This window comes from Salmo salar, chromosome 07, assembly GCF_965601325.2.
Source record: "Salmo salar chromosome 07, fSalSal1, whole genome shotgun sequence".
Lineage (NCBI taxonomy): Eukaryota > Metazoa > Chordata > Actinopteri > Salmoniformes > Salmonidae > Salmo > Salmo salar.
In genome coordinates, this window is record NC_138297.1 from 4,348,369 (window position 1) to 4,369,207 (window position 20,839).

At 43.1% G+C, this 20,839-nt stretch overlaps 2 protein-coding genes and 1 non-coding gene across 4 annotated transcripts in view; 2 read left to right on the top strand and 1 right to left on the bottom strand.

Moving 5' to 3' along the window:
* Positions 1–959: 959 nt before the first annotated feature.
* On the bottom strand, positions 960–9,684 carry fga (fibrinogen alpha chain). Its single transcript, XM_014206368.3, has 7 exons — positions 9,531–9,684; positions 5,803–5,919; positions 5,278–5,461; positions 4,071–4,216; positions 3,399–3,595; positions 2,486–3,261; positions 960–1,952 (listed from the first exon to the last, which is right to left on the bottom strand). Exons 1-7 carry the CDS (start codon positions 9,582–9,584, stop codon positions 1,204–1,206), a joined length of 2,223 nt encoding a protein of 740 aa, XP_014061843.1. The 5' UTR covers positions 9,585–9,684; the 3' UTR covers positions 960–1,203.
* A 1,942-nt stretch (positions 9,685–11,626) lies between these two features.
* Positions 11,627–11,702, top strand: trnaa-cgc (transfer RNA alanine (anticodon CGC)). The gene has a single exon. It is a non-coding gene; the product is annotated as a tRNA-Ala (tRNA).
* A 2,064-nt stretch (positions 11,703–13,766) lies between these two features.
* LOC106608435 (lecithin retinol acyltransferase b, tandem duplicate 1) overlaps positions 13,767–20,839 on the top strand; it is an 82,635-nt gene continuing 75,562 nt past the window's right edge. Inside the window, exons 1-3 of one of the 2 annotated variants that reach the window (XM_082977323.1) lie at positions 13,767–14,141; positions 14,754–14,854; positions 15,016–15,085. In XM_082977323.1, the coding sequence (XP_082833449.1) occupies positions 13,889–14,141; positions 14,754–14,854; positions 15,016–15,085 (424 nt within the window). In that variant the 5' untranslated portion in view covers positions 13,767–13,888. The remainder of the gene's footprint in view (positions 14,142–14,753; positions 14,855–15,015; positions 15,086–20,839) is intronic. The other variant, XM_045721433.2, reaches the window with a different exon arrangement.

The following is a 20,839-nucleotide window of genomic DNA, read 5'->3' on the forward strand; positions in this document are numbered from 1 at the left end:
TAACAGTAACTGGTAGGTTCAGAGGTTACTGTTCTCAGACCAGTTATTTTAACATTAACAGTAACTGGTAGGTTCAGAGGTTACTGTTCTCAGACCAGTTATTTTAACATTAACAGTAACTGGTAGGTTCAGAGGTTACTGTTCTCAGACCAGTTATTTTAACATTAACAGTAACTGGTAGGTTCAGAGGTTACTGTTCTCAGACCAGTTATTTTAACATTAACAGTAACTGGTAGGTTCAGAGGTTACTGTTCTCAGACCAGTTATTTTAACATTAACAGTAACTGGTAGGTTCAGAGGTTACTGTTCTCAGACCAGTTATTTTAACATTAACAGTAACTGGTAGGTTCAGAGGTTACTGTTCTCAGACCAGTTATTTTAACATTAACAGTAACTGGTTGGTTCAGAGGTTAACTGTTAACTCAGACCAGTTATTTTAACATTAGCAGTAACTGGTTGGTACAGAGGTTACTGTTCTCAGACCAGTTATTTCCATGTTAGCAGAAGCTGGTTGCTGTTCTCAGACCAGTTATTTTAACATTAACAGTAACTGGTTGGTTCAGAGGTTGCTGTTCTCAGACCAGTTATTTTAACATTAACAGTAACTGGTTGGTTCAGAGGTTACTGTTCTCAGACCAGTTATTTTAACATTAGCAGTAACTGGTAGGTTCAGAGGTTACTTGGGGTTTTGGTTTTACATGAACATTCAGTACATTGACATCATCAGGGGGTCAGAAAAACAAAGTCACATTTAATCATCTACTGACAGAATCAACAGTCAGCATTAGCTCTCTCTATCTCTCTCCACATCTGTCCCTCACTCCCCATCATTCTCTCTCTCTCTCTCTGTCTCTCTCTCTCTCGCTCCACATCTGTCCCTCACTCCCCGTAATTCTCTCTCTCTCTCTCCCTACCCCACCTTGTCTCCTCTCCCTCTCTCCTTCCCTCCCTGTCCTTTTCTCTCCATCTCCTCATGCCAACCACTTCCCTTCTCCCTCCCCCTTTCTCTCTCTCCCCCCCCAACACCCTACCCCTATTCTAACCCCACCACTTTCCCTTCTCCCTCCTCGCATCCTCTCCTTCCCCCCCTCTCTCTCTCTCTCTCTCTCTCTCTCTCTCTCTCTCTCTCTCCTTCCCTCTCTCTCTCTCTCTCTCTCTCTCTCTCTCTCTCTCTCTCTCTCTCTCTCTCTCTCTCTCTCTCTCTCAGGCCATAGCGAGCGGTCGTATCTTCATGCGGGTGGTCTTCAGACTATAGTCGGCTGGTCTGTATGTCAGCCACACCACTCCGTTCTCTATCTCGTACGGAGCGTTACTACCAGGATCATACTTCCCCCCTTTGTAGTACACACCGTTTAAGTTAGCCCTCTGACAGTTATTATACCACCAGCCACCGCCGTACATCTCTGCGCAGCTCTCCTCCCATTGGTCATTATCCTTATCGAAGGTACTGAACTTCATCCCCTCGTGGGAGAGGAACGACCCCAACCCGGGCGAACCTTTACTCCCTAAACTAGACTCCCCCTTGACTAAAGCGTCTCCTGCGTCGCCTGTATACTCCGCCACGGTTAACCGATACCCCTCCGCCTCGGATCCCACTTTCAGCGTGTACTCAGCTGTCGCCTCCTCTCCTTCCCAGTCTTCGAGCTCTACCCTCAACATGCTTTCCTCCCGGGTCAAAATATGTAGGTGTTTTAACCCTAGCCACACCTCTCCTTTACCCTGGCTGTCCACTCCTCCGAAACCCTCCTGGTAGTCTGCCCAGGAACGATTGAAGTTAACCCCACCATGAGCTCTCTGTTGGATCAGGGTCCACCCTCCTAGAAACCCTCCTTGGTCGCAGTAAACTTCCACTACCCCGTTCAGAGGTGGGGAGGAGAGGGAAGCAGAGGGGTTAATTTTGTACAGGCCGCTTTTTTCCCCTGTGAGATGGTTCCGTTGAATGTCAGAGCAATCTGAAAGCAGAGAAGAATGGAGAGACGGGGAATTCAGTAGTGAATTTAGTATTGTCCTTTTCGGTGAAGAGAAATTAATACAGTCCTTTCGTTCTCCGTGATTACACTTCTTATCCATTGAATATTTCATGAACATACAGAATCTCTGTAAAGTTTTATACAATTTGTTTAAAAAAAATGTTAGCCACAACCAGATAATATGAGCAATATCTGAACTAGCTAACACATCTTTGTTAATTTGGCTACTGTTCATCAGATTCTGAAACTTAATTTTACAATCAAGGCTTTGCTTTGTGCTATGACAAAATTAGCAATGTTTCACTTCTGACTGCCAGCTAAGACGCTAAAAGCTTCTGGCTAAGACTCTAACCTCTAACGGCTGCTAGCATAAGGTGCTAATTGCTATTGGCAGTTTGGCTAAGGTGCTAATGGAGGCTAGGCTAACATGCTAATTGCTAATTGGCTGCTAGGCTAAGATGCTAACAGCGGCTAGCTAGGTCAACTGCTGGGCGGTTACTCCAGGTCAGATGTACCTTTTCCCACATAATCCGCTTGCCGCTCGCTCCGGACGCTAGTCTTCACGCTGCGGGCGTGGAAATCTGGTATGTCGTCTTCGTCGTTCTCGCGCATGAACGCTCCGAGATCCATTCCGAATGGATCACCTCCGAATCCGGTGCCACCGGTCTTGGCGCTGGTGAGGATGCTACTGCCTCCCTTGGCGCCGCCGTGGCTCGTGGTTTTGGTCAACGAGGAGGAGGAGGAAGAGGAGGATGAGGAAGAGGAGGAGGTGAGGGATGGGAAGAAGTCGCCCATCCCTCCTCCTCCTCCTCCTCCGCCGCCGCCGTGCTTCAGCGCCTCACAGCCGAGTCCGCCCGATACTTCCTCGATGCGCTCCGCTGGCCCGTCCTTCGTATGTACTATCGTCCTTTTCATCGTCTTGGTACAGCTCGACGTCTGAGTGGTCAGGTGACCAGCAGTGGCGAAATCTCCGCCTCCGAGACTTCCCAGACCACCGCCGAATCCACCCATCCCTTTAAAGAAATCCCCAACTCCATCGCCCCTTGTCCCCCCACCGCCACCCAGCTCCGTGATCGTTTTCCTCGGCTCGTCCTTCGTCCCTGACCCCGTTGACAAACCCGATGACGATGAAGACCCTGAAGTCGAAGGCTTGAAGTGCGTACCAGTGACCTTGCTGGTAGTGGCGGCAGACGAAGCGCTGGACCCCTGGGACTCCAAGGTCAGCTTCACGGTCTTCACCTCCGGGAAGAAAACCTCCTTCTGCTCCTCAGCCAGGCCGGACTTGTACTTACTGAGAGAGGGGGTGGAGAGAAGGGTACGGGAGACGGGAAAGGAGAGGAAACGAGGACATTAGATGGGAAGGGGGGGGGGGTGGGTGGGAGATGGAGGGGCAGGAGAAAACGAAAGCAGCAGCATCCTCCTCCTCACCTGTCGACCACGACGTCTTTAAACGGTCGGCTCTTCATGACGTACAGCGTGCGGACGGTCTCCACAGACTGAACGCTCTGGGATTCCAGCTGGTCCATCTGTTTGTCCAAAGCCACGTAGGATGCTTGCTCAACGGAGAACTCAGCGTAGCGTTTACAAGACCCTTTACAGGAGCGTAGCTTGATGTCAATGTCCACCTGGCGGAGGAGGGTGGAGGGGGAGGGGGGGGGGGGGAGAAGGGGGGAGTGGGGAGATGGGGAGGGAGGAGAAGGGGGAGATGAGTAGGGGGTAGTGGGGGGGAGGAGAAGGGGGGAGTGGGGAGATGAGAGGGGAGAAAGGAGGTAAATGAAAAAGGGTTTTTCAGCCATCTTCCTCACATCACCATGTCTTCATATAACTCTTCCTCTTCCTCACACCTCCATGTCTTCATTAAAACATGTCTGAGTGACCTCTGCATTGATAATCATCTAGTCTCTTCGAGGCAGGTATTGTACGCTCTGAAACTGATATTACTGTTCTCTCAAACTCAGTGGAATACCACTGAAATCACATGTGGAAACACTCTCTGTGGAAAGAGAGGGACTGTCTCCTCATCTCCAGTCTCTTCGTCTCTAGAACCTGCTCTTTGACCCTGGTCTTCATCATCATCATCATCACTAATCTTAATCTCACCTCCATCCTCTGCATCTCTATAACCTGGTCTTTGACGCTGGTCTTCAGAGCATTGAGGATCCTCAGCTGGCGCTCTATCTTGATCTTGATGTCGACGATCCTCTGACGGAGACGTTCTGCCAGGTCATAGAAGCTGTTGTCATTACCTGTTGGGACAGAGGGGAGGAATGGTTAGCATCTATACAGAGAGAGAGATATAAATTGATAGAAAGAGATAGATAGATAGATGGAAGAGACAGAGACCCTCTGGCGCAGGCATTCAGCAAGGTTGCAGAAAGGGGAGAGAGAGAGAGGGGGAGGGAGAGAGAAGGAGAGAGAGAAGGAGAGAGAGGGAGAGACAGAGAGAGAGAGAGGGGGAGGGAGAGAGAGAGAGAGAGAAGGAGAGAGAAGGAGAGAGAAGGAGAGAGAAGGGGAGAGAAGGAGAGAGAGGGAGAGAGAAGGAGAGAGAAGGAGAGAGAAGGAGAGAGAGAAGGAGAGAGAGGGAGAGACGGAGAGAGAGAGAAGGGGAGGGAGAGAGAGAGAGAAGGAGAGAGAGAGAGAGAGAGAGAAGGAGAGAGAAGGAGAGAGAAGGGGAGGGAAGGAGAGAGAGGGAGAGAGAAGGAGAGAGAAGGAGAGAGAAGGGGAGGGAAGGAGAGAGAGGGAGAGAGAAGGAGAGAGAAGGAGAGAGAAGGAGAGAGAGAAGGAGAGAGAAGGAGAGAGAAGGAGAGAGAGAGAGGAGAGAGGAGAGAGAGAGAGAAGGAGAGAGGGAGAGAGAGAGAGAGGAGAGAGGAGAGAGAGAGAGAGAAGGAGAGAGGAGAGAGAGAGAGAGGAGAGAGAGGAAGGAGAGAGGAGAGAGAGAGAGGAGAGAGAGGAGAGAGAGAGAGAAGGAGAGAGAGGAGAGAGAGGAGAGAAGGAGAGAGAGAGAGAAGGAGAGAGGAGAGAGAGGAGAGAGAGAGAGAAGGAGAGAGAGGAGAGAGAGGAGAGAAGGAGAGAGAGAAAGAGAGGAGAGAGGAGAGAGAGAGGAGAGAGGAGAGAGAGAGAGAAGGAGAGAGAGAGAGGAGAGAGAGGAGAGAGAGGAGAGAAGGAGAGAGGAGAGAGAGAAAGAGAGAAGGAGAGAGGAGAGAGAGAGGAGAGAGAGGAGAGAGGAGAGAGAGAGGAGAGAGGAGAGAGAACCAAAACAAGAGATCAAAAAGAACCAAACAAAGCCGACTGTATTCTCCCGTCTCACCTGCGTTGGAGGTGAGTTTCTCCTTCAGGTAGTCATAGGTCTGTTTGGATGCCTGGTCGGCAGAGCGGTGTTTGGCTCTGTTCTGGTCAAGGAGCTGCCTAATCTTCTCTATCTTCTTCAGCAGGGAATGGTCTGCCTTGTCTAGCAGACCCTGGATGCGACAACCTGACGGGCACTTAGGACCCTGGGGAGGAGGAGGAGGAGGAGGAGGAGGGGGAAGAGGAGGAGGAGGAGGAAGAGAGGGGAAGAGGAGGAGGAGGAGGAAGAGAGGGGGAGGAGGAGGAGGTGGAGGGGGAGGAGGTGCAGGAGGAGGAGGAGAGGGGAGGAGGAGGAGGTGGAGGGGGAGGAGGAGAGGAGAGGAGAGGAGAGGATGAGGAGGAGGCGGAGGAAGAGGTGGAAGAGAGGAGAAGAGGGGAGAGGAGAGGCTGAGTTACAGTACAGGACATAGACAGAAGGTTTGTATATATCTAAAAGTATATTTCTGTTTAAAAGTCATCCATTAGGTAAAGAGAAACGGTGATTTACCCAGTCATCATCTGAGCAAAAAGGCCAGTTCTTCTCTGTGGCACATTTATCAGCCTTGTAGCCATGTTCTATTGGCCTGGCTCCACGAGGGTTCAATATGGTCGCTATGTCCTCAGACTGAGAGAGAGTGATAGAAAGAGGGGTGAGGAGGGAGAGAGAAAGAGAGAGAGAGAGAGAGAGGGGGGGGTGGAGGGGGTTAGAGGGGTGGGGAGAAAAAAAAGGGAAAGGGGGAGAGAGAGAGAGAGAGAGAGAGAGAGAGCAAGAGAGAGAGAGAGATGGAGCGAGACAGAGAGAGAGAGAGAGAGAGAGAGAGAGAGAGAGAGAGAGAGACAGAGAGAGAGAGAGAGAGAGAGAGAGAGAGAAGAGAGAGAGAGAGAGAGAGAGAGAGAGAGAGAGAGAGAGAGAGAGACAGAGACAGAGACAGAGACAGAGAGAGAGAGAGAGAGAGAGAGAGAGAGAGGAGAGAGAGAGAGAGAGAGAGAGAGATTTAAGCAATAAGAATAAGACAACAAAAAATGTCAGTAATATTAAACAAATATATATATTAAAAATGATGTTTTTTACATGTCATATATATATATATGACGTGTAAAAACCTTTTTTTAAATATATATATATATATATATATATATATATATATATTTAAACATTATTTTCCTTCAGAAAATATTCACAACCCTTGACTTTTTTCACTTTTTTCACATTACAATTTTTTTTGGTAGATTTTGCCATCCAAAGAGTCTTAAAATTAATATCTACTATAGAAAAAGACCAGTTAGGCTAGTTAGTGCTCCTTAGAGGAAAACAAAAGGATCTTACTTAAATTTAGAATTTTGGTTCACTGGCATACCCACAATACCTCATAATGTCAAAGTAGAATTATGTTTTTTGAAATGTTTATACATTTATTAAAAATGAAATGCTGAAATGTCTTGAGTCAATAAGTTTTGAACCCCTTTGTTTATGGCGAGCTTAAATAAGTTCAGGAGTAAAATCTTGCTTAATTAACGAGTGACATAATAAGTTGCATCAACTCACTCTGTTTGCAATAATAGTGTTTAAAACCTCTATGGGATCGGTGGTCCTCCCCCGCGGGACGGTTGAGCTAATGTGCGCTAATGTGATTAGCATGAGGTTTTAAGAAACAAGAAAAATATCCAAGTAGTAGCTATTACAGTGAAGGAATACCATGCTATTGTTTGAGCACAGTTATGAACTTGACATTGTATCCATAAACCAATTAGTCACATTTGGGCAGATTTGATACAACATTTTGAACAGCAATGCAATCGTTCGTTGGATCAGTCTAAAAAGTTGCACATACACTGCTGCCATCTAGTGACCAAAATCTAAATTGCGCCTAAACTGCAATAATACATTGTGGCCTTTCTCTTTCATTTCAAATCAAATCGAATCACATTTTATTAGTCACATGGGCCGAATTCAACAGACCTTACAGTGAAATGCTGAATACAACAGGTATTTACAACAACGTAGTAAAAAAAAAATACAGATAAGAATAAGAGATAAAAGTAACAAGTAATTAAAGAGCAGCAGTAAAATAACAATAGCGAGAATATATAAAGGGGAGTACTGGTACAGAGTCAATGTGCGGGGGCACCGGTTAGTTGAGGTAATATGTACATGTAGGTAGAGTCATTAAAGTGACTATGAATAGATGATAACAACAGAGAATAGCAGCGATGTAAAAGAAGGGGAGGGGGGTGGGGCAGGTCTCTGACCTCCTCCCTATAGGCTGTCTCGTCGTCGTCGGTGATCAGGCCTACCACTGTTGTGTCATCGGCAAAACTTAATGATGGTGTTGGAGTCGTGCCTGGCCGTGCAGTCATGAGTGAACAGGGAGTACAGGAGGGGACTGAGCACGCACCCCTGAGGAGCCCCTGTGTTGAGGATCAGCGTGGCGGATGTGTTGTTACCTACCCTTACCACCTGGTGTTGGCCCGTCAGGAAGTCCAGGATCCAGTCTAGAGGGAGGTGTTTAGTCCCAGAGTCCTGAGCTTAGTGATGAGCTTTGAGGGCACTATGGTGTTGAACGCTGAGCTGCAGTCAATGTATAGCATTCTCACATAGGTGTTCCTTTTGTCCAGGTGGGAAAGGGCAGTGTGGAGTGCAATAGAGATTACATCATCTGTGGATCTGTTGGGGCGGTGTGCAAATTGGAGTGGGTCTAGGGTTTCTGGGATAATTGTGTTGATGTGAGCCATGACCAGCCTTTCATAGCTACAGGTCGGTAGTCATTTAGGCAGGTTACTTTAGTGTTCTTAGGCACAGGGACTATGGTGGTCTGTTTAAAACTCGTTGGTATCAAAGATGATACCAAAAGCAATACAAAAAATAAGTATGTTTTTTTTGCTTTGTATTATCTTTTACCAGATCTAATGTGTTATATTCTCTTACATTAATGTCACATTTCCACAAACTTCAAAGTGTTACCTTTCAAACGGTATCAAGAATCTGCATATCCTTGCTTCAGGTCTTGAGCTACAGGCAGTTAGATTTGGGTATGTCATTTTAGACAAAAATTGGAAAAAAAGGGTCCGATCCTTAAGAGGTACATGATTTTTGACTGACATACAATTATTTGTAAGATCCCTCAGTCGAGCAGTGAGGTTTTCCAATGTCTCGCAAAGTAGGGCACCTATTGGTAGATGGTTAAAATATATTAAAAAAAAAAAACAGACATTAAATAAATATCCCTTTGAGCATTATGAAGTTAGTAATTACACTTTGGATGGTGTATCAATACACCCAGTCACTACAAAGATACAGGCGTCCTTCCTAACTCAGTTGCCGGAGAGGAAGGAAACCGCTCAGGGATTTCACCATGAGGCCAATGGTGACTTTAAAACAGTTACAGAGTTTAATGGCTGTGATAGGAGAAAACTGAGGATGGATCAACAACATTGCAGTTTCTCCACACTACTAACGTAAATGACAGCGTGAAAAGAAGGAAACCTGTACAGAATACAAGTATTCTAAAAACATGCATCTGGTTTGTAACAAGGCACTGAAGTAATAATACCAAAAAATGTGGCAAAGCAATTAACTATTTGTCCTGAATACAAAGAGTTATGTTTGGGGGAAAATCCAATACAACACATAGTGGTGGCTGCCTCATGTTATGGGTATGCTTGTCATCTTTAAAGGACCGGGGAGTTTTTCAGGATAAAAAACGAAATGGAATGGACATAAGCACAGGCAACATCCTAATACTAAAGAATAATGGGCAAATGTAGCACAATTCAGGTGTGGAAAGCTCTTAGAGACTTACCCAGAAAGACTCACAGCTGTAATCGCTGCCAAAGGTGATTCTAACATGTATTGACTCAGGAGTGTGAATACTTATGTAAATGAGATATTTCTGTATTTCATTTAGAATAAATGTGCAAACATTTCTAAAAACATGTTTTCAACTATGTGTAGATGGGTGAGAGAGAAAATAAACGATTTAATCGATTTTGAATTCAGTCTGTAATGAAAACAAAATGTGGTATAAGTCAAGGTCTATGAATACATTCTGAATGCTCTGTATATTTAAAAAAACATATTTCCAAAAAAAGGCACCTCACAAATACATCAGGAATAAATATATGTTATCTAGAAAAAGTGGTATATAAATTCAATCTATTATTATTATTATTAATAATAAATTATAATTAAAACTATTCAATTAAAATGATAAATAATGAATACAAATGTTATCGTACCCAAGTGGAAGCAAGGACAGCCAGGAACAAGCAGAGGATTTGTCGTAGCTTCATCTCTCTCTCTATGCTGGTCTAGAATACTGTTCGCCGAGCCTCTGAGCCTTTTTTCTTATCTGACTATACTTGTTGACAAATCTTTTTAGTCCCAAATGGCACCTAATCCCTATAGAGTGCACTACCATTGACCAGAGCCCATAGGCAGACCCATAGGGAGACACATAGAGCTCTGGTTAAAAGTTGTACACTACATAGGGAATAGGTGTGCCATTTGGGACACAAGCCTCAGGAGTTAGTCACTGATTGTCTAGAGAGCATTTAGCAATCATCTGGGGTTTCCAAACTGATTGATCGACACGCAGGCTTAGACGATCGATCCAGAAAGGTTAAGTCTCGGGTCACATTTATCAAGCATTTCAGAGTAGTAGTAGGGCTGATCTAGGATCTGTCCCCCACTTCCCCAACACCTCCCTGTCCATGTAATCGTTATTCATTGTGATTAAAAAGGCAAAACTGATCCTAGATCAGCACTTCTACTCAGAGACGCTTAATATATACCGTCCCTGATCAGCCTGGGTAGCTGTAAGGAGTGGAGGCTTGAGCTGGTTCCTGATCAGCCTGGGTAGCTGTAAGGAGTAGAGGCTTGAGCTGGTTCCTGATCAGCCTGGGTAGCTGTAAGGAGTGGAGGCTTGAGCTGGTTCCTGATCAGCCTGGGTAGCTGTAAGGAGTAGAGGCTTGATCCGGTTCCTGATCAGCCTGGGTAGCTGTAAGGAGTGGAGGCTTGAGCTGGTTCCTGATCAGCCTGGGTAGCTGTAAGGAGTGGAGGCTTGAGCTGGTTCCTGATCAGCCTGGGTAGCTGTAAGGAGTGGAGGCTTGAGCTGGTTCCTGATCAGCCTGGGTAGCTGTAAGGAGTGGAGGCTTGAGCTGGTTCCTGATCAGCCTGGGTAGCTGTAAGGAGTGGAGGCTTGAGCTGGTTCCTGATCAGCCTGGGTAGCTGTAAGGAGTGGAGGCTTGAGCTGGTTCCTGATCAGCCTGGGTAGCTGTAAGGAGTAGAGGCTTGATGCCTACGATTCCTGATCAGCCTGGGTAGCTCTGAGGAGTGGAGGGGAAAAAATGAGAGAAGAACAGAGGAGGTATGTTATTGGAATAAAACCCCAGCCATTAAAGTAACAGTGTTGTTGTTGTTTGTCATCTCTTCTCTGACGGAGTTGACGTGGACTCAGCAGTTCTTAAAAGAGACTGTCCCTCTGCAGCCTGGTCCCGGATCTGTTTGTGCTCTTGCCAACTCTATTGCTCATTGTCATGACAGTACAAACAGACCTGCTGGCTCCCAGGCTAGTCTTGATAATGTTTTAGCACTGTGTGTGTTTTAGTCATCGTGTACAGTAACCACCCCCACACAGGACAGCAAATAGGAACAATATCTGATGTGTATTCCAATTCACGGAAGTGACAGATCTGTTTGCTTACTTTTACTCAATAATTTGTCAATAGTACACCGTACCCTGAAAGCCTACAATTAAATATTGATTATAAATTGATTGCTAAAATATTAACTCTGCACCTACAATCTGTGCTGCCCAATTTCATCTACAAAGACCAAACTGGTTTTGTCTCTCCTTTGATAATTTACCCTAGACAATTTGACATTCCTTTTTTATTTAAAAAAAAAAAAATCTTTATTTAACTAGGCATGTCAGTTAACAACAAATTCTTATTTACAATGACGGCCTACACCGGCCAAACCCGGATGGCGCTGGACCAATTGCGCGTCGCCCTATGGTACTCCAAATCACGGCAGGATGTGATACACAACCTGGATACCAAACCAGGATGTCTGTAGTGACGCCTCCCAGCTCTAGAGACGCAGTGGCTCATACCGGAGCAGCGCCACAATGACAATGATCTTACGACCCCAAATATTATAGTCTCCCTTGATGCTGAAAAAGCAGTTCAACAGAGTGGAATTGTCTGCATTATCAAGGTTTCATTTTGTTCCAATATTTTGGATAGAAATTCATTTATAATTCACCAATGGCAGTAGTGAAAACCAACATCCCAGTACTCGGCCCACTTCCTGTTGTCGCAAGAGACAAGGCGGTCCCGTGTGGCTCAGTTGGTAGAGCATGGTGTTCGCAACGCCAGGGTTGTGGGTCCGATTCCCACAGGGGACCAGTACAGAGGGGAAAAAAATGTAAGAAATGTATGCATTCACTACTGTAAGTCGCTCTGGATAAGAGCGTCTGCTAAAATGACTAAAATGTCAATATAAATTCAAGGCTGTCCGACCAGTGCAGGTCTTTTTGCTTTGGCCATAGAACCCCTTGTCGCCATGATTAGATCACATAACCAAATGCAAATAATTCCAATTGGAAAAGAGTAACATGTTATATCATTTTATGCGGATGACGACTTGTTCTATCTCCGAGACCAATTATTGCTTTGAACTGTTTGATTATAAAGTCAATTGTTCCGGGGACAGAGATTACACCTATATCTACCTTCAACACCAAACTTTTACAAGACCAATTCAAATGGAAATGGTCCTCGAAGAATATGAAGTACTTGTCAATAATACACTGCACCCTGAAAGTCTACATTAGAGGGAACATGAGACCCTGGAAGTCTACATTAGAGGGAACATTAGACCCTGGAAGTCTACATTAGAGGGAACATTAGACCCTGGAAGTCTACATTAGAGGGAACATTAGACCCTGGAAGTCTACATTAGAGGGAACATCAGACCCTGGAAGTCTACATTAGAGGGAAGATTAGACCCTGGAAGTCTACATTAGAGGGAACATTATAACATCAGACCCTGGAAGTCTACATTAGAGGGAACATCAGACCCTGGAAGTCTACATTAGAGGGAACATTAGACCCTGAAAGTCTACATTAGAGGGAACATTAGACCCTGGAAGTCTACATTAGAGGGAACATTAGACCCTGGAAGTCTACATTAGAGGGAACATGAGACCCTGGAAGTCTACATTAGAGGGAACATTAGACCCTGGAAGTCTACATTAGAGGGAACATTAGACCCTGGAAGTCTACATTAGAGGGAACATGAGACCCTGGAAGTCTACATTAGAGGGAACATTAGACCCTGGAAGTCTACATTAGAGGGAACATCAGACCCTGGAAGTCTACATTAGAGGGAACATCATAACATTATAACATGGTCCTGTGTTGCTCAGTTGGTACAGCGTGGTGTTTGCAACGCCAGGGTTGTGGGTTTGATTCCCACGGGGGGGACCAGTATGGAAAAAAAAAAAAAATGTTTGAAATGTATGCATTCACTACTGTAAGTCGCTCTGGATAAGAGCGTCTGCTAAAATTACTAAAATGTAAAACAAATTGACCCTGAAGGTCAGTGGACATTAGTCAGGCTCATGGTCTTGTTATCGGTGGCCTCCCGAATCAGTGTCACCCTCAGTCCAAATGGGAATTAGGTTCCCCATATGGCTAAAGATTCAGGGTTAGTTTCTGCTGTGAGTAGACCTGGGTTCAGATCCCTCCCATGACAAGGGACAGTCATCTCCAGTATGTTTTTATTCTTACTTTATTTAAAAAAAAAAAAATGTATTATATTTTCTATATTGTTAATATTATTTTTTTTACATTGTTTGGAAAGAGCTATCAAGGTACGCATTTCACTGGACTGTGTTGTAGCCTGTGTACGCGTCGAACTTTGAAACTTGGACATTAAATAGTCGCATCAGTTTGAAATAGGAGACTGGGTTGTTGACTCAATGTAAAAAAATTACTCAGTGACAATCACTCACTCACTCACTCACTCACTCACTCACTCACTCACTCACTCACTCACTCACTCACTTCACTCACTCACTCACTCACTCACTCACTTCACTCACTCACTCACTCACTCACTCACTCACTCACTCACTCACTCACTCACTCACTCACTCACTCACTCACTCACTCACTCACTCACTTCACTCACTCACTTCACTCACTCACTCACTCACTCACTCACTCACTCACTCACTCACTTCACTCACTCACTCACTCACTCACTCACTCACTCACTCACTCACTCACTCACTCACTCACTCACTCACTCACTCACTCACTCACTCACTCACTCACTCACTCAAGGTCTACTGAAACGTCAATCATCCAATCAGCTATAGCGTCGTATACGTGTCCATCTAGCGCCATCTTGCGTCCGTTTCCCAAAACGTTACAATCACCGGAGCGGACACAAAATAGACGCAACCTGGGTTCCTACACGGACTATTTTGGTCGTAGCACGAGTTAAATGTATCTTGAACTTCCAGAGTTGACTTTCTCGATTTATTCAGGTTAAAAACCATATATATATATTTTTTTAAATTACAATGTCTAATATAACCAATTTATCCCGCGTCGTCAACGCATTGAGGGTCCAACGTCTGACAGATGGTTTTTGCATGAAAACACCCGCGTTTGTTTGCAACTTGGTGAGATTTCTACACTTCAACTACTCGTCCAACATAACTTCCCCAAAGCATCGCTCTGAATGCGCTACACGTTATTACAGCTGTTCAGCGAAGCAGGACACCGTGAGGATAGGATGCGCCTCGGGGTTTTGGGGAGATACGGCGGCCTCAGGTAACAACGACCTACATGCTCACATGAATAGTCCTCTAGTCCAGCCAACTAGGACACAGTTCACTGGCCTTCACCTCAGAGACTCTAGGGTGGTCCGTCACAAATTGCACCCTATTCGCGTGCAGTGCACTACTTTTGACCAATACCTATAGTGTAGGGTGCTATAGAATTAAGCTCTTATATTCATGTGTTATGTCAGTTTATGACAACATTAACTATCTACAAAACATTATCAATGGATATGATTATGAATAGCTTGGATCAATGGATTCACTTTTAGCAGACAAAGTATTTATGGAACTTTTCTCTCTCTCTCTCTCTCTCTCTCTCTCACACTCTCACTCACACTCTCACTCACTCTCTGTCTCTCTCTCTCTCTCTCACACTCTCACACTCTCACTCACTCTCTGTCTCTCTCTCTCTCTCTCTCACACTCACACTCTCACTCACTCTGTCTCTCTCTCTCACACTCACACTCTCTGTCTCTCTCTCGCTCTCGCCCCCTCTCTCTCTCCCCCCCTCTCTCTCTCTCTCTCCTCTCCTCTCTCTCTCCCCTCCCCCTCCCTCCCTCCCTCCCTCCCTCCCTCCCTCCCTCCCTCCCTCTCCCTCCAGTCCCCCAGCTGATCTACAGTGGACAGATAGACTACCTGGTGTTTGACTACCTCAGTGAGATTACCATGTCTCTCCTCAGCGTGGCCAAGACCAAGATGCCTGTGAGCTCATTACCTATCAATCATTCATTTTCTTGTCAATTACCTTTTTTTGAATCCCGGCTATTATCAATAATAACCAGGTCAAGAAGCCTGTGAATCCACCTATTAATCAATAACCAATATCAGTTATTATCTCGTCAATCTATTTCTTCTTCTTTCAGAATATGGGTTATGCCCCGGACTTCGTCCAAATGGCTATGGCACCCTTTATACATGACATCCATAAGAAAGGTAGGACCAGGCTTCACGTTGACCTTCCACATCTGTTATCACGGTGACCTTCCACATCTACATGTTACTAGATCTGTTATCACCTTCCACATCAACATGTTACTAGATCTGTTATCACCTTCCACATCAACATGTTACTAGATCTGTTATCACCTTCCACATCTACATGTTACTAGATCTGTTATCACCTTCCACATCAACATGTTACTAGATCTGTTATCACCTTCCACATCTACATGTTACTAGATCTGTTATCACCTTCCACATCTACATGTTACTAGATCTGTTATCACCTTCCACATCTACATGTTACTAGATCTGTTATCACCTTCCACATCTACATGTTACTAGATCTGTTATCACCTTCCACATCTACATGTTACTAGATCTGTTATCACCTTCCACATCTACATGTTACTAGATCTGTTATCACCTTCCACATCTACATGTTACTAGATCTGTTATCACCTTCCACATCAACATGTTACTAGATCTGTTATCACCTTCCACATCTACATGTTACTAGATCTGTTATCACCTTCCACATCTACATGTTACTAGATCTGTTATCAACTTCCACATCAACATGTTACTAGATCTGTTATCACCTTCCACATCTACATGTTACTAGATCTGTTATCACCTTCCACATCAACATGTTACTAGATCTGTTATCACCTTCCACATCATCATGTTACTAGATCTGTTATCACCTTCCACATCAACATGTTACTAGATCTGTTATCACCTTCCACATCAACATGTTACTAGATCTGTTATCACCTTCCACATCATCATGTTACTAGATCTGTTATCACCTTCCACATCATCATGTTACTAGATCTGTTATCACCTTCCACATCAACATGTTACTAGATCTGTTATCACCTTCCACATCTACATGTTACTAGATCTGTTATCACCTTCCACATCAACATGTTACTAGATCTGTTATCACCTTCCACATCTACATGTTACTAGATCTGTTATCACCTTCCACATCAACATGTTACAAGATCTGTTATCACCTTCCACATCAACATGTTACTAGATCTGTTATCACCTTCCACATCAACATGTTACTAGATCTGTTATCACCTTCCACATCATCATGTTACTAGATCTGTTATCACCTTCCACATCAACATGTTACTAGATCTGTTATCACCTTCCACATCAACATGTTACTAGATCTGTTATCACCTTCCACATCAACATGTTACTAGATCTGTTATCACCTTCCACATCAACATGTTACTAGATCTGTTATCACCTTCCACATCAACATGTTACTAGATCTGTTATCACCTTCCACATCTACATGTTACTAGATCTGTTATCACCTTCCACATCAACATGTTACTAGATCTGTTATCACCTTCCACATCAACATGTTACTAGATCTGTTATCACCTTCCACATCTACATGTTACTAGATCTGTTATCACCTTCCACATCTACATGTTACTAGATCTGTTATCACCTTCCACATCATACATGTTACTAGATCTGTTATCACCTTCCACATCAACATGTTACTAGATCTGTTATCACCTTCCACATCAACATGTTACTAGATCTGTTATCACCTTCCACATCAACATGTTACTAGATCTGTTATCACCTTCCACATCAACATGTTACTAGATCTGTTATCACCTTCCACATCAACATGTTACTAGATCTGTTATCACCTTCCACATCAACATGTTACTAGATCTGTTATCACCTTCCACATCAACATGTTACTAGATCTGTTATCACCTTCCACATCAACATGTTACTAGATCTGTTATCACCTTCCACATCAACATGTTACTAGATCTGTTATCACCTTCCACATCAACATGTTACTAGATCTGTTATCACCTTCCACATCAACATGTTACTAGATCTGTTATCACCTTCCACATCAACATGTTACTAGATCTGTTATCACCTTCCACATCATCATGTTACTAGATCTGTTATCACCTTCCACATCAACATGTTACTAGATCTGTTATCACCTTCCACATCTACATGTTACTAGATCTGTTATCACCTTCCACATCAACATGTTACTAGATCTGTTATCACCTTCCACATCTACATGTTACTAGATCTGTTATCACCTTCCACATCAACATGTTACTAGATCTGTTATCACCTTCCACATCTACATGTTACTAGATCTGTTATCACCTTCCACATCAACATGTTACTAGATCTGTTATCACCTTCCACATCTACATGTTACTAGATCTGTTATCACCTTCCACATCAACATGTTACTAGATCTGTTATCACCTTCCACATCTACATGTTACTAGATCTGTTATCACCTTCCACATCTACATGTTACTAGATCTGTTATCACCTTCCACATCTACATGTTACTAGATCTGTTATCACCTTCCACATCAACATGTTACTAGATCTGTTATCACCTTCCACATCAACATGTTACTAGATCTGTTATCACCTTCCACATCTACATGTTACTAGATCTGTTATCACCTTCCACATCTACATGTTACTAGATCTGTTATCACCTTCCACATCTACATGTTACTAGATCTGTTATCACCTTCCACATCTACATGTTACTAGATCTGTTATCACCTTCCACATCTACATGTTACTAGATCTGTTATCACCTTCCACATCTACATGTTACTAGATCTGTTATCACCTTCCACATCTACATGTTACTAGATCTGTTATCACCTTCCACATCTACATGTTACTAGATCTGTTATCACCTTCCACATCAACATGTTACTAGATCTGTTATCACCTTCCACATCTACATGTTACTAGATCTGTTATCACCTTCCACATCTACATGTTACTAGATCTGTTATCACCTTCCACATCTACATGTTACTAGATCTGTTATCACCTTCCACATCTACATGTTACTAGATCTGTTATCACCTTCCACATCTACATGTTACTAGATCTGTTATCACCTTCCACATCTACATGTTACTAGATCTGTTATCATCTTCCACATCTACATGTTACTAGATCTGTTATCATCTTCCACATCTACATGTTACTAGATCTGTTATCACCTTCCACATCAACATGTTACTAGATCTGTTATCACCTTCCACATCTACATGTTACTAGATCTGTTATCACCTTCCACATCTACATGTTACTAGATCTGTTATCACCTTCCACATCTACATGTTACTAGATCTGTTATCACCTTCCACATCAACATGTTACTAGATCTGTTATCACCTTCCACATCTACATGTTACTAGATCTGTTATCACCTTCCACATCTACATGTTACTAGATCTGTTATCATCTTCCACATCTACATGTTACTAGATCTGTTATCACCTTCCACATCTACATGTTACTAGATCTGTTATCACCTTCCACATCAACATGTTACTAGATCTGTTATCACCTTCCACATCATACATGTTACTAGATCTGTTATCACCTTCCACATCTACATGTTACTAGATCTGTTATCACCTTCCACATCAACATGTTACTAGATCTGTTATCACGGGACCTTCCACATCAACATGTTACTAGATCTGTTATCACCTTCCACATCTACATGTTACTAGATCTGTTATCACCTTCCACATCAACATGTTACTAGATCTGTTATCACCTTCCACATCAACATGTTACTAGATCTGTTATCACCTTCCACATCAACATGTTACTAGATCTGTTATCACCTTCCACATCAACATGTTACTAGATCTGTTATCACCTTCCACATCATCATGTTACTAGATCTGTTATCACCTTCCACATCTACATGTTACTAGATCTGTTATCACCTTCCACATCAACATGTTACTAGATCTGTTATCACCTTCCACATCAACATGTTACTAGATCTGTTATCACCTTCCACATCAACATGTTACTAGATCTGTTATCACCTTCCACATCAACATGTTACTAGATCTGTTATCACCTTCCACATCAACATGTTACTAGATCTGTTATCACCTTCCACATCAACATGTTACTAGATCTGTTATCACCTTCCACATCAACATGTTACTAGATCTGTTATCACCTTCCACATCAACATGTTACTAGATCTGTTATCACCTTCCACATCAACATGTTACTAGATCTGTTATCACCTTCCACATCAACATGTTACAAGATCTGTTATCACCTTCCACATCAACATGTTACTAGATCTGTTATCACCTTCCACATCAACATGTTACTAGATCTGTTATCACGGTGACCTTCCACATCATCATGTTACTAGATCTGTTATCACCTTCCACATCAACATGTTACTAGATCTGTTATCACCTTCCACATCTACATGTTACTAGATCTGTTATCACCTTCCACATCAACATGTTACTAGATCTGTTATCACCTTCCACATCTACATGTTACTAGATCTGTTATCACCTTCCACATCTACATGTTACTAGATCTGTTATCACCTTCCACATCAACATGTTACTAGATCTTTTATCACCTTCCACATCTACATGTTACTAGATCTGTTATCACCTTCCACATCAACATGTTACTAGATCTGTTATCACCTTCCACATCAACATGTTACTAGATCTGTTATCACCTTCCACATCAACATGTTACTAGATCTGTTATCACCTTCCACATCAACATGTTACTAGATCTGTTATCACCTTCCACATCAACATGTTACTAGATCTGTTATCACCTTCCACATCTACATGTTACTAGATCTGTTATCACCTTCCACATCTACATGTTACTAGATCTGTTATCACCTTCCACATCTACATGTTACTAGATCTGTTATCACCTTCCACATCTACATGTTACTAGATCTGTTATCACCTTCCACATCAACATGTTACTAGATCTGTTATCACCTTCCACATCTACATGTTACTAGATCTGTTATCACCTTCCACATCTACATGTTACTAGATCTGTTATCACCTTCCACATCTACATGTTACTAGATCTGTTATCACCTTCCACATCTACATGTTACTAGATCTGTTATCACCTTCCACATCTACATGTTACTAGATCTGTTATCACCTTCCACATCTACATGTTACTAGATCTGTTATCACCTTCCACATCAACATGTTACTAGATCTGTTATCACCTTCCACATCTACATGTTACTAGATCTGTTATCACCTTCCACATCAACATGTTACTAGATCTGTTATCACCTTCCACATCAACATGTTACTAGATCTGTTATCACCTTCCACATCAACATGTTACTAGATCTGTTATCACCTTCCACATCAACATGTTACTAGATCTGTTATCACCTTCCACATCAACATGTTACAAGATCTGTTATCACCTTCCACATCAACATGTTACTAGATCTGTTATCACCTTCCACATCTACATGTTACTAGATCTGTTATCACCTTCCACATCATCATGTTACTAGATCTGTTATCACCTTCCACATCAACATGTTACTAGATCTGTTATCACCTTCCACATCAACATGTTACTAGATCTGTTATCACCTTCCACATCTACATGTTACTAGATCTGTTATCACCTTCCACATCTACATGTTACTAGATCTGTTATCACCTTCCACATCAACATGTTACTAGATCTGTTATCACCTTCCACATCAACATGTTACTAGATCTGTTATCACCTTCCACATCAACATGTTACTAGATCTGTTATCACCTTCCACATCTACATGTTACTAGATCTGTTATCACCTTCCACATCTACATGTTACTAGATCTGTTATCACCTTCCACATCAACATGTTACTAG

What these genes read in the sequence shown, in the direction of transcription:
- fga (XM_014206368.3), bottom strand. Translation starts at nt 9,584, where the DNA reads ATGAAGCTACGACAAATCCTCTGCTTGTTCCTGGCTGTCCTTGCTTCC. An exon ending in CTGTCCTTGCTTCCACTTGG is followed by an intron (nt 5,920 to 9,530) that starts GTACGATAACAT and finishes ACTCTCTCTCAG; the next exon opens with TCTGAGGACATAGCGACCAT. An exon ending in AAAGACGTCGTGGTCGACAG is followed by an intron (nt 3,262 to 3,398) that starts GTGAGGAGGAGG and finishes CCCCTCTCTCAG; the next exon opens with TAAGTACAAGTCCGGCCTGG.